This window comes from Molothrus ater, chromosome 5 (assembly GCF_012460135.2).
Source record: "Molothrus ater isolate BHLD 08-10-18 breed brown headed cowbird chromosome 5, BPBGC_Mater_1.1, whole genome shotgun sequence".
NCBI classification, from domain to species: domain Eukaryota; kingdom Metazoa; phylum Chordata; class Aves; order Passeriformes; family Icteridae; genus Molothrus; species Molothrus ater.
In genome coordinates, this window is record NC_050482.2 from 1640452 (window position 1) to 1654736 (window position 14285).

Genomic DNA, 14285 nt, shown 5'->3' on the forward strand with positions numbered 1-14285 from the left:
AAAAATGAGAAATACTCCCAGAAAATGAGAAAAATTCCAAGAAAATTAGAATTATTCCCAGAAAATGGGAAAAATTCCAAGAAAATGGGAAATATTCCCAGAAAATGAGAAATGTTCCCAGAAAAATGAGAAATATTCCAAGAAAATGAGAACTATTCCAAGAAAAATAGGGAATATTCCAAGAAAAATAAGAAATATTCCAAGAAAATGAGAAATATTCCCAGACAATTAAAAATACTCCAAAAACATGAGAAATAATCTCAGAAAATGAGAAACATTCCCAGAAAATTTGAAATATTTCCAGGCAATGAGTTTTTGTGTGTGATAAAGGGTGTTAATATTCCCACAAAAATGAGAAATTTTCCCCAAAAAATGAGAAATATTCCCAGAAAATCAATTCTTGGGTGACAAAAGCTGTAAATATTCCCAGAAAATGAAGAGCTGAAAGAATGCTGCCATTCCCTGGGAAAAATCCCATCCTCACCTGGCTGAAAGAGCAGAAAAATGGGAATTTTCCAGAGATTTTTGCAGCAAAACTCAGGAATTTTGACCTTTGCCGGGGTTTTGGAAGGAGTTTATTCCCAAAATGGGAGTTTTGAATGAGTTCATTCCCAGAGTGGGAATTTGGAAGGAATTTCTGAAGGAATTTCATTCCCAGAGTGGGAATTTGGAAGGAATTTGAAGGAGTTTTTATTCCCAGCATGGGAATTTGGAAGGAATTTGAGGGAGTTTTGCTCTCAGAGTGGAAATTTGAAGGACTTTCATTCCCAGAATGGGAATTTAGAAGGAATTTCATTCTCAGAGTGGGAATTAGGAAGGAATTTGAAGGAGTTTTTATTCCCAGAATGGGAATTTAGAAGGAATTTCATTCCCAGAGTGGGAATTTGGAAAGAATTGGAAGGAGTTTCATTCCCAAAATGGCAATTGGGAAGCAATATGGAAGGAATTTGAAGGAGTTTTATTCTCAAAATGGGAATTTGGCAGGAATTTGGAATGAATTTGGAGGAGTTTTTATTCCCAGAATGGGAATTTGGAAGGAATTTCATTCCCAGAGTGGGAATTAGGAAGGAATTTGAAAGAAATTTGGAAGGAATTTGCAGGAGTTTCATTCTCAGGGTGGGAATTAGGAAGGAATTTGCAGGAGTTCCATTCCCAGGGTGGGAATTTTCTGCAGGAGTTCCACTCCCAGGGTGGGAATTAGGAAGGAATTAGGAAGGAATTTCAGGAGTTTCACTCCCAGGGTGGGAATTAGGAAGGAATTTCAGGAGTTCCATTCCCAGGGTGGGAATTAGGAAGGAATTTGGAAGGATTTGCAGGAGTTCCATTCCCAGGGTGGGAATTTTCAGGAGTTCCATTCCTGGAATTAGGAAGGAATTTGGAAGGATTTCTGCAGGAGTTTCACTCCCAGGGTGGGAATTTGAAGGAATTAGGAAGGAATTTCAGGAGTTTCACTCCCAGGGTGGGAATTAGGAAGGAATTAGGAAGGAATTAGGAAGGAATTAGGAATTTTCTGCAGGAGTTCCACTCCCAGGGTGGGAATTAGGAAGGAATTAGGAAGGAATTAGGAATTTTCTGCAGGAGTTCCACTCCCAGGGTGGGAATTTGGAAGGAATTTCAGGAGTTCCACTCCCAGGGTGGGAATTTGAAGGAATTAGGAATTTTCTGCAGGAGTTCCACTCCCAGGGTGGGAATTGGAAGGAATTAGGAATTTTCTGCAGGAGTTCCACTCCCAGGGTGGGAATTAGGAAGGAATTTGGAAGGAATTTTTTGCAGGAGTTCCATTCCCAGGGTGGGAATTAGGAAGGAATTTCAGGAGTTCCACTCCCAGGGTGGGAATTTGAAGGAATTAGGAATTTTCTGCAGGAGTTCCACTCCCAGGGTGGGAATTGGAAGGAATTAGGAAGGAATTTCTGCAGGAGTTCCACTGCCAGGGGGGGACCCCCTCCCACCTGGCGTTACCTTGGGCAGGGTCCCCCAGGGCGCCGCTGCTGCTGCTGTTGACGCGGAGCCCGCTCTGGCACACGCGCTGCGCCTGCAGGGAACAGCCAACAGGGAACCCTCCTGCCCCACCCTCCCGCCAGGATTACATCCAGGAAATGAGAAACATTCCCAAGAAATCGGTTACTGGGTGAGAAAGGGTGGGAATATTGCCAGGAAATCAGGAACATTCCCGGGAAATCAGAAATGTTCCTAGGAAATGAGGAATTCCAAGTAATTCCAAATAATTATGAATCATTTCACTGGCACCAAGGAAAATTTCCTTTTTCTCCAATCAAATCCATCCCTAAAACCCTCCAGGAGACAAAGACTCCCAAATAATCCCAAATAATTCCAATAGGAATTCCAAGAAGAATTCCAAATAATCCAAACAATTCAAATATTCCCAAAGAATCCCAGTGCACCAAGGAAAATTCTCTTCTCTCCCATCAGAGCCATCCCTAAATCCCCCAAGGAGTCAAAGACTCCCTAAGAACCCCAAATAATCCCAAATAATTCCAATAAGAATTCCAAATAATCCCACAGAATCCCAAATATTCCCAAGGAAGAATCCCAGTGGCACCAAGGGAAATTCCTTTTTCTCCCATCAGAGCCAAAGACTCCCAAAGAACCCCAAATAATTCCAAGAAGAATTCCAATAAGAATTCCAAATAATCCCAAAGAACCCCAAATAATTCCAATAAGAATTCCAAATAATCCCAAACAATCCCAACTATTCCCAAGGAATAATCCCAGTGCACCAAGGGAAATTCCTTTTCCTCCCATCAGATCCATCCTTAAAACCCCCCCAGGAGTCAAAGGCTCCCAAAGAACCCCAAATAATCCCAAAGAATTCCAATAAGAATTCCAATAAAAATTCCAAATAATCCCAAAGAACCCCAAATAATTCCAATAAGAATTCCAAAAAATCCCAAATAATTCCAAATATTTCCAAAGAATCCCAAATAATCCCAAATAATTCCAATAAGAATTCCAATAAATCCCAAACAATTCCAATATTCCCAAGTAATCCCAGTGCACCAAGGAAAATTCTGTTCTCTCCCATCAGAGCCATCCCTAAATCCCCCAAGGAGCCAAAGACTCCCAAAGAACACCAAATAATCCCAAATAATTCCAATAAGAATTCCAATAAGAATTCCAAATAATCCCAAAGAACCCCAAATAATTCCAATAAGAATTCCAAATAATCCCACAGAATCCCAAATATTCCCAAGGAATAATCCCAGTGGCACCAAGGGAAATTCCTTTTCCTCCCATCAGAGCCATCCCTAAAACCCCCCCAGGAGTCAAAGACTCCTGAAGAACCCCAAATAATCCCAAAGAATTCCAATAAGAATTCCAATAAGAATTCCAAATAATCCCAAAGAACCCCAAATAATTCCAATAAGAATTCCAAAGAATCCCAAACAATCCCAACTATTCCCAAGGAATAATCCCAGTGCACCAAGGGAAATTCCTTTTTCTCCAAGATCCATCCCAAAAATGCCCCAAAGAAATAACGACAAAGAATCGCAAATAATCCCAAATAATCCCAAAGAATCCCAACTATTCCCAAGGAATAATCCCAGTGGCACCAAGGGAAATTCCTTTTCCTCCCATCAGGGCCATCCCAAAAACGCCCCAAAGAAATAACGACAAAGAATCCCAAATAATCCCAAAGAATCCCAACTATTCCCAAGGAATAATCCCAGTGGCACCAAGGGAAATTCCTTTTCCTCCCATCAGGGCCATCCCAACCCCCCCAGGAGCTGCTCCCAGAGCCCTTCCCAGCAGGAATTCCCGGGAAGCGCCCCCAGCGGATGTCCCGGCTGCGACGGGACACAAAGAGCAGGGATGCGATCCCGGAATTGCGGGAATGCCGGGAACAGGGCGGGTACCTCCTCCTCCTTGTCGAAGAGCAGGAAGGCGAAGGTTTCCCGCAGCTCCTCCTGGCTGTAGCCGGCGGCCGCCTTGGCGCGGGCAAAGGCGCGGAGCTGCAAAAGGAACCCCAGGGTTGGTCCCAGGGGAGGCTGATCCCGGGAAAACGAATCATCCCCTTCCCACTTTTTGGGTTTTTCAGGATTAGGGGGGAAAAAGGAGCTGGAGGAGCACCTGGATGAGGTTGAATTCCTGAGCATTAAAATGCCAAAAAGGTGAGGTGAGAGGAAAATGGAACACAAAAGTGAGGGAAAATCAGCAGTGGGAATGGAGGGATTGGGATAATGGGAATGTGGGGATTGGGATAATGGGAATGTGGGGATTTGGAATGTGGGAATGTGGGGATTTGGAATGTGGGGATTTGGAAATGGGAATGTGGAGATTTGGAAATGGGAATGTGGGGATTTGGGATTGGGGATGTGGGGATTTGGAATGTGGGAATGTGGGGATTTGGGATTGGGAATGTGGGGATTTGGAATGTGGGGATTTGGATAATGGGAAGGTGGGGATTTGGAATGTGGGGATTGGGATAATGGGAATGTGGGAATTTGGAATTGGGAATGTGGGGATTTGAAAATGGGAATGTGGGGATTTGGAATGTGGGGATTTGGAATTGGGAATGTGGGGATTTGGAAATGGGAATGTGGGGATTTGGAATGTGGGAATGTGGGGATTTGGATAATGGGAATGTGGGGATTTGGAATGTGGGGATTTGGAATGTGGGAATGTGGGGATTTGGAATGTGGGGATTTGGATAATGGGAATGTGGGGATTTGGAATGTGGGGATTTGGATAATGGGGATTTGGAATGTGGGAATGTGGGGATTGGGATAATGGGAATGTGGGGATTTGGAATGTGGGGATTTGGAATTGGGAATGTGGGGATTTGGATAATGGGAATGTGGGGATTTGGAAATGGGAATGTGGGGATTTGGAATGTGGGGATTTGGAATGTGGGGATTTGGAATGTGGGAATGTGGGGATTTGGAATGTGGGAATGTGGGGATTGGGATAATGGGAATGTGGGGATTTGGATAATGGGGATTTGGAATGTGGGAATGTGGGGATTTGGATAATGGGAATGTGGGGATTTGAATACTGGGAAGGAAGGGATTTGGAAAATGGGAATTAAGGGAATTTGAAAGTGGGAATGAAGGGATTTTGAAAAGTGGGAATGTGAGGATAAAGGGATTTTGAAAATGGGGATAAAGGGATCTGAGAAGTGGGAATGAGGAGATTTGAGAAGTGGGAATGAGGGGTTTTTGAAATTGGGAATGTGGAGATTTTAAAAGTGGGAATGTGGGAATGAAGGGATTTTGAAAATGGGGATGAAGGGATTTTAGAAGTGGGAATGAAGGGATTCGAAAAGTGGGAACGGGATGAAGGGATTTGAAAAGTGGGAATGAGGGAATTTTGAAATTTGGAATGTAGGGATTTTGAAAGTGGGAATGTGGAGATTCTAAAAGTGGGAATTTGATGAAGGGATTTAAGAAGTGGGGATGAAGGGACTTGAAAAATGGGAATGTGGGGATTTTGGGAAGTGGGAATGTGGAGATTTGAAAAGTGGGAATGAAGGGATGAAGGGACTTTACAAGTGGGAATGAAGGGATTTATAAAGTGGGGATGAAGGGATTTTGAAAGTGGGAATATGGGGATGAAGGGCACTTGAAAATGGGAATGAAGGGATTCAAAGATTGGGAATTTGAGGATTTTGAAAGTGGGAATGAAGGGAATTTGCAAAGTGGGAACGTAGGGATTTTAGAAGTGGGAATGAAGGGATTCAAAAAGTGGGAATGTGGGAATTTTGAAAGTGGGAATGAAGGGATTTGAAAGTGGGAACGTGGGGATTTGAAAAGTGGGAATTAAGAATTTTAAAAGTGGGAATGTGGAAATGAAGGGATTTTGAAAATGGGAATGAAGGGATTCAAAAGTGGGAATGAAGGGATTTGAAAAGTGGGAATGAAGGGGTTCAGAAAGTGAGAATGGGGGAAATTTGAAAGTGGGAATGTGGGGATGAAGGGATTCTCCAAGTGGGAATATGGGAATTCTAACAGTGGGAATGTGAGGACTTTAAAAGTGGGAATGGAGGGATTTTTAAAAGTGGGAATGGAGGGATTCCAAGAGTGGGAATGGAGGGATTTTTAAAAGTCCAGCCAGCTGGGAAAAATAAAGTTAAAAGGAAGAGAAAGGTGGAGACAGAGACATCCCAGAAATCCACCCTGAGGTCACTCAACAGAAAGCAGCCCAGGGAAGGGAGTTTCCCCAATTCCCAGGGGATTTTGGAATTCCCAAGGCTCCAGGAATTTTGGGCACCATTGGCTGCAGGGTTTGTTTATTCCTGATGGGGATGGAAGTGCAAGGATGGGGAAAAAAAAAAGTAAAAAAAAGTTGGGAATTTCAAGAGGGAAAGGAAACGGAGCTGGCAATAAAGCAGCATTCCCAGCAAATCCCATTTTCCCTGGGATTGCGGCCTTACCTCGCTCAGGAAAAGCTCATTTTCCACCAGGATGGCTCTGCTGTACTGGAAACCCTGCTGGGAGCCGGAGTGCAGGGACGAGCTCCGGAGCACGGCCACGGCGCGCTGCAGCAGGGAACAGCCCTGCTCCTCGGGAAAGCCTGGAAAAATGGGAAAAATGGGAATATTCCTGCTGGGAATGGCTGCATGGCTGCAGCAGGGAACAGCCCTGCTCCTCGGGAAAGCCTGGGAAAATGGGAATATTCCTGCTGGGAATGGCTGAATTACTGCAGCAGGGAACAGCCCTGCTCCTCGGGAAAGCCTGGAAAATGGGGAAAAATGGGAATATTCCTGCTGGGAATGGCTGCATGGCTGCAGCAGGGAACAGCCCTGCTCCTCGGGAAAGCCTGGGAAAATGGGAATATTCCTGCTGGGAATGGCTGGATGGCGGCAGCAGGGAACAGCCCTGCTCCTCGGGAAAGCCTGGGAAAATGGGAAAAATGGGAATATTCCTGCTGGGAATGGCTGCAGCAGGGAACAGCCCTGCTCCTCGGGAAAGCCTGGAAAAATGGGAAAAATGGGAATATTCCTGCTGTGAATGGCTGCAGCAGGGAACAGCCCTGCTCCTCGGGAAAGCCTGGGAAAATGGGAATATTCCTGCTGGGAATGGCTGAATTACTGCAGCAGGGAACAGCCCTGCTCCTCGGGAAAGCCTGGGAAAATGGGAATATTCCTGATGGGAATGGCTGCAGCAGGGAACAGCCCTGCTCCTCAGGAAATCCTGGGAAAATGGGAATATTCCTGATGGGAATGGCTGCATGGCTGCAGCAGGGAACAGCCCTGCTCCTCGGGAAAGCCTGGGAAAATGGGAATATTCCAGGTGGGAATTGCCAGATCAATGTGGGGATTCAGGATGGGAAAATTCCAGTTGGGAATGTCCAGATCAGCTCCTCGGGATCCAGGGGAAATCCTCAGGAAAAGGGGAAATATTCCTGATGGGAATTGCCAGAGCACTGGGGAATTTGGGATGGGAAAAAAGGGAATATTCCTGCTGGGAATGGCTGCAGCAGGGAACAGCCCTGCTCCTCGGGAACCTGGGGAAATCCTGGGAAAATGGGAATATTCCTGATGGGAATTGCCAGATCAATGTAGGGATTCAGGATAGAAAACAGGGAATATTCCAGGTGGGAATTGCCAGATCCCTGGGGGAATTTGGGATGGGAAAAGGGGAATATTCCAGGTGGGAATGCCAGGGATTCAGGATTAGGTGGTGCAAGGGGTGCCTGGCTGCTGTCCCAATCCCAAATTTTGGGAATTAAAACAGCCTTTGGAAAGAGGGATCTGAGCTCCTGGCTCATCCCAAAAAACAATCAAAAATCTGTTGCAGTTGCCAGAAGCAAAATAATTTGTAAATTCCTAATTTTTAAATGAATAAATCAATGAGGGATTATAAATTAAAAATACTAAAAATCAATTAAAGTAATTATTTATATAGTTAATTGTATAAAAATTGTATTATGTAAAACTAATTAATTAAAATTAACTAAATATACAATTAATTCATAGTATTGTTTGTATAATAAATATATAAATATATAAATAAATATATAAAGGGAATTATTCATAATTAATTAATTTTAAATAAATGTCTTCTATATAGTTGTATTATATATAATGAAATTTATATTTATAATACATTTATATTAAAATATAAATACATTACATTTAAATATATATTTAAAATATATAATTATTAAATTATATTATAATTACAAATATAAATTTATTTATAATTATATATAATATAATATAATATAATATAATATAATATAATATAATATAATATAATATAATATAATATTATATATTATATTATATTATATTATATTATGTTATATTATATTATGTTATGTTGAGACAATTTATAATATAATTTACATATTATTATATATTATTACATTATATAAATAATGATATATATTAATACATAAATAATAGTATATACAATTGTAAAATATATACAATTATATACATAATTTATTAAAATATGGTTTATAACTAACTATAAATTATTTTAATTACTTATACAGTCATTTCATTTAATTTAACTTATGAATTTCTAATTTAATGCCATTCCCGAGATTCCAAATCCCAAACTCAGCATTTGATCCCAGTTTTTGAGGGCAAGTTGGAATAATTTTTGTCTTTTCAATTTAAAAACATGAAGATTGAATCATTCCTTGTGTCGATCTTTACTCCTCTCCAATTATTCCAGGAGGAACAAAAAAAAAAAAAAGGATTAATTTAGGGAAAAGGGAGAAAATCCAGAATCCAGATACAGGAAAAACGTGGAGGGATCCCAGAGTGACCCAGGAATCCCAAAGTGATCCAGGAATCCCAAAATGATCCAGGAATCCCAAACTGACCCAGGAATCCCAAATTGACCCAGGAATCCCAAAATGATCCAAGATTCCCAAAGTGACCCAAGAATCCCAAAATGATCCAGGAATCCCAAAGTGATCCCGGAATCCCAAAGTGACCCAGGAATCCCAAAGTGACCCAGGAATCCCAGAGTGATCCAGGAATCCCAAAATGATCCCGGAATCCCAGAGTGATCCCGGAATCCCAGAGTGATCCCGGAACCCCAGAGTGACCCAGGAATCCCAGAGTGATCCCGGAATCCCAGAGTGACCCAGGAATCCCAGAGTGATCCCGGAATCCCAGAGTGATCCCAGAGTGACCCAGGAATCCCAGAGTGATCCCGGAATCCCAGAGTGATCCCAGAATCCCAGAGTGATCCCGGAATCCCAGAGTGACCCAGGAACCCCAGAGTGACCCAGGAATCCCAAAATGACCCAGGAATCCCAAAGTGACCCAGGAATCCCAGAGTGATCCAAGAATCCCAAAGTGACCCAGGAATCCCAAAGTGATCCAGGAATCCCAGAGTGATCCAGGAATCCCAGAGTGACCCAGGAATCCCAGAGTAATCCAGGAATCCCAAAGTGATCCAGGAATCCCAGAGTGATCCAGGAATCCCAGAGTGATCCAAGAATCCCAAAGTGACCCAGGAATCCCAGAGTGACCCAGGAATCCCAGAGTAATCCAGGAATCCCAAAGTGATCCAGGAATCCCAGAGTGACCCAGGAATCCCAGAGTGATCCAAGATTCCCAAAGTGATCCCGGAATCCCAAAGTGATCCCGGAATCCCAGAGTGACCCAGGAATCCCAAAATGATCCAGGAATCCCAAAATGATCCCAGGAATCCCAGGGTGATCCCGGAATCCCAGAGTGATCCCAGCAGAACCCAGCGGGCGGGGATGGAAGTTTGGAGGGAGCCTTTGCAGGAGATTTTTCTGCTCTAAGCCTTTTTTGGGGTTTTTGTGCCTTTCTAAATTCCCTTTTTCCACTCCCTGCCTTCAGGCGCTGCCTCTGGATTCTCTGGAATTGGGAAGAGGAGCAGCAAACTGGGAATAAAGGGATTTTCCAGCTCTTTCCAGCACGAAGTGTTTGGGCCTGAAGGAGGAGAGGAAATGCTCATTCTGCTCCTTTTCCTGGCATTTTTCCCCCATGTGTTTCCTGAATCCAGTAAATTTAAAATTAAAAAAAATAAAAATTAAAATGTTACATTTTCAATGTAAAATTTCACGGAATTTTAAATCCCAGCTCGGCTCAAAGGATCCAATACAACCTCTGTCCTTTTTTTTTTCTTTTCCTTTTGCTGGATCACCACAGCATTTTATGTAAAAATATCAAATATTTTCAGGGATAAAGAAAAAAAAAAACCCCACAAAAACCTCTTGGGAATACGATGAAAAATCCGGGAATTCTGCAGGTGATCGCTCCAGTATTTTTTCCTAAAGGCAGCTTCAAAATGAAATTCCAGAAATGGGGGAAAAACGATTTTAAGATCAATTAATTCCTTCACTAACGAGGGGAAGCGGAGCCCAAGGGGCTGCAGGCCTGAGTTCCCCCCTGGATTTAGGGAGATGTGTCCCAATCCTAAAGGGAAAAACCCCAGGATAAAAATCCCAAATCCCGGCACGTCCCAGGGCAGGAGCTGAGGGTGAAAGTGAAAGTGGCCAGGGCAGAAGGGAAAGTGAAAGTGACAAACCTGGGAATGGCACCGGGAACACTGGGGACACCAGGGAAACCTGGGAAACCTGGGAAACTTGGGAATGGCACCGGGACCACTGGGGACACCTGGGAATGGCACTGGGGACACCGGGGAAACCTGGGAAACCTGGGAATGGGAAACTTGGGAATGGCACCGGGGACACTTGGGGACACCTGGGAAACCTGGGAAACTTGGGAATGGCACCGGGGACACTGGGGACACCTGGGAATGGCACCGGGAACACCGGGGAAACCTGGGAAACCTGGGAATGGGAAACTTGGGAATGGCACCGGGAACACTGGGGACACCTGGGAATGGCACCGGGGACACTTGGGGACACCTGGGAAACCTGGGAAACCTGGGAATGGGAAACTTGGGAATGGCACCGGGAACACTGGGGACACTTGGGAATGGGAAACTTGGGAAACCTGGGAAACCTGGGAAACCTGGGAATGGCACCGGGGACACTGGGGACACCTGGGAATGGCACCGGGGACACTGGGGACACCTGGGAAAGTGAAACTTGGGAAAGTGAAACTTGGGAAAGTGAAACTTGGGAATGGCACCGGGGACACTGGGGACACCTGGGAAAGTGAAACTTGGGAAAGTGAAACTTGGGAAAGTGAAACTTGGGAATGGCACCGGGGACACTGGGGATACCTGGGAAACCTGGGAAAGTGAAACTTGGGAAAGTGAAACTTGGGAATGGCACCGGATCCACTGGGGACACTTGGGAAAGGGAAACTTGGGAACGGCACTGGCTCCAGTGGGGGGAAACTTGAGAATGGCACCGGATCCATGGGGAGAAATTTGGGAATGGGAAACTTGGGAATGGCACTGGATGCATGGAGTGGAACTTGGGAATGGGAACCTTGGGAATGAGAAACTTGGGAATGGTGCTGGATCCCTGGAATGGAACTTGGGAATGGGAAACTTGGGAATGGGAAACTTGGGAATGGCACTGGATCCATGGAGTGGAACTTGGGAAAGGGAAACTTGGGAATGGCACCGGATCCACTGGGGACACTTGGGAATGGGAAACTTGGGAATGAGAAACTTGGGAATGACAGACTTGGGAATAGCACTGGATCCCTGGAGTGGAACTTGGGAATGAGAAACTTGGGAATGAGAAATTTGGGAATGGCACTGGATCCATGGATAGAAACTTCAGAATGAGAAATTCAGGAATGAGAAACTTGGGAATGACAGACTTGGGAATGGCGCTGGATCCATGGAGAGAAACTTGGGAATGAGAAATTTGGGAATGGCACTGGATCCATGGGGGGAAACCTGGGAATGAGAAATTTGGGAATGGCACTGCATGCATGGAGTGGAACTTGGGAATGGCACTGGATCCATGGGGGGGAACTTGGGAATGGGAAACTTGGGAAGGAGAAACTTGGGAATGGCACTGGATCCATGGGGGGGAACTTGGGAATGGCACTGGATCCATGGTGAAAAACTCCAGGAAGGAGAAACTTGGGAATGGCACCAGATCCATGGGGTGAAACTTGGGAATAGCATTGGATCCATGGGGAAAACTTAGGAGAAAGAAGGAAAAACTTGGGAAGAAGGAGAAGGAAAGAAGGAGAAATTCGGGATTGGCACTCTGGGAATTGAGAAACTTGGGAACAGCACCGGATCCATGGGGCAAACTCTGGGAATGGCACCGGATCCCTTGAAAACTCAGGGAACAAGAAACTTGGGAATGGCACTGGATCCATGGAGAGAAATGGAACTGGATCCATGGAGAGAAACTTGGGAATGAGAAACTTGGGAATGAGAAACTTGGGAATGGAACTGGATCCATGGAGAGAAACTCGGGAATGGAGCTGGATCCATGGAGAGAAACTTGGGAATGAGAAACTTGGGAATGAGAAACTTGGGAAGGCACTGAGGGAAGGAGAAGCTTGGGAATGGCACTGGATCCACGGGGCAAAGTCCAGGAATGGGATCACACAGCAGGGATGGCCCAGGGCTGGAAGATCCAGAGGGGATGGATGATCCCTGAAACCCTTGGGAATTCCCAGCTGGCCCTGGGGAATTCCCGCCCTTCCAGCCCAGAATCCAGCCAGGCTCTCTTGCAGCTCCCAAAGGCAGCTCCAATCCAGGGAATGCTGGGTCTGCCCCCCCTGCTGTGCACAATCCATCGGATTCCTTGGAATTCTGCTGATCTGCTGCTCCCTGCTCCTTCTCCTGGACAGGAGAGCCAGGGAATCCTTGGGGTTGGGAAAGATTCCTAGGATGGGATCCAACCATTCCCAGCACTGCCAGGGTCACCCATGTCCCCAGGTGCCACATCCACAGGGCCTGAAATCCCTGCAGGAACGGGGACTGCAGCCCTGTGCCAGAGCAGCTCCAGTGCCTGACCCCCTTTCCATGGGGAAATGTTCCCTAAAATCTAACCCAGAGCTCCCCTGGCACAGCTGGAGGGATCAACAATGGGATCAACAATGGGATCAGGGAATGCTGAGCTGCTCCAGAGCTCGGAATTCCCAGCTGGAATCAGCCCTGGGCACCCCTGACCTGGCTCAGCCTTCCACACCAACCCCATGGGAATGGTTTATCCAGCCCTGCTGGGATGGGAATGGTTTATCCAGCCCTGATGGGATGGGAATGGTTTATCCAGCCCTGCCTTTCTGGGATGGCATTGCTGGGATGGGAATGGTTTATCCAGCCCTGCCCTGGGATGGCATTGTTGGGATGGGAATGGTTTATCCAGCCCTCCATTGTTGGGATGGGAATGGTTTATCCAGCCCTGCATTGTTGGGATGGGAATGGTTTATCCAGCCCTGCTGGGATGGGAATGGTTTATCCAGCCCTGCCTTGCTGGGATGGCATTGCTGGGATGGGAATGGTTTATCCAGCCCTCCATTGTTGGGATGGGAATGGTTTATCCAGCCCTGCATTGTTGGGATGGGAATGGTTTATCCAGCGCTGCATTGTTGGGATGGGAATGGTTTATCCAGCCCTCCATTGTTGGGATGGGAATGGTTTATCCAGCGCTGCATTGTTGGGATGGGAATGGTTTATCCAGCCCTCCATTGTTGGGATGGGAATGGTTTATCCAGCCCTCCATTGTTGGGATGGGAATGGTTTATCCAGCCCTGCCCTGGGATGGCATTGCTGGAGCCAGGGAATCCTTGGGGCTGGGAAAGATTCCGAGGATGGGATCCAACCATTCCCAGCACTGCCAGGGTCACCCATGTCCCCAGGTGCCACATCCACAGGGCCTGAAATCCCTGCAGGAACGGGGACTGCACACCTGTGCCAGAGCAGTTCCAGTGCCTGACCCCCTTTCCATGGGGAAATGTTCCCTAAAATCCAACCCAAAGCTCCCCTGGCTCAGCTGAGGCCATGGACTTCCAAAATCCAGGATTTGCCTCTGGTTCCTGCCTTTTTCTGGGATCTCTGGATGGCCTCAGCACTCAGCAGCTTCCCAGCCCAGCAGGAAAGCTCCAGGCCTTGGAAATGCAGAATTTCCTTTTCTTTTTACATTTTTAACCTTAAAATTTGAGTAGCATTCACTGCAGCCATTTGGATGCTGTCAAATCCTCAAAATTTCCTCAAAATTTCCTCAAAATTTCCTCAAAATCCAGCAATTTTCCTGCCTTGATCCCAAGTCTGGAATGAGCTGGAATATTTGGAATCCCCAGCAGGATCACTCTGGCACCACCACATCCCACTGTGGATTTACACCAGAATTTGGGATAAATCCAGGAGCTTTTCATCCTGCCACAAGTATCCCAAAAAAAAACCAGTTTGTGTTCTTCCAGAGGTTCCTTGAGATCATCTTTCCCC

The 14285-nt window shown here is 45.6% G+C and overlaps 1 protein-coding gene across 3 annotated transcripts in view; it reads right to left on the reverse strand.

Moving 5' to 3' along the window:
* TASOR2 (transcription activation suppressor family member 2) overlaps nucleotides 1–14285 on the reverse strand; it is a 47995-nt gene that overhangs the window by 29681 nt on the left and 4029 nt on the right. For all 3 annotated transcript variants that reach the window (XM_036401567.2, XM_036401565.2, XM_054514867.1), the window contains exons 2-4: nucleotides 6392–6531; nucleotides 3876–3971; nucleotides 1960–2032 (exon numbers count right to left, since the gene is read on the reverse strand). In XM_036401567.2, coding sequence (XP_036257460.2) covers nucleotides 1960–2032; nucleotides 3876–3971; nucleotides 6392–6531 — 309 coding nt within the window. The remainder of the gene's footprint in view (nucleotides 1–1959; nucleotides 2033–3875; nucleotides 3972–6391; nucleotides 6532–14285) is intronic.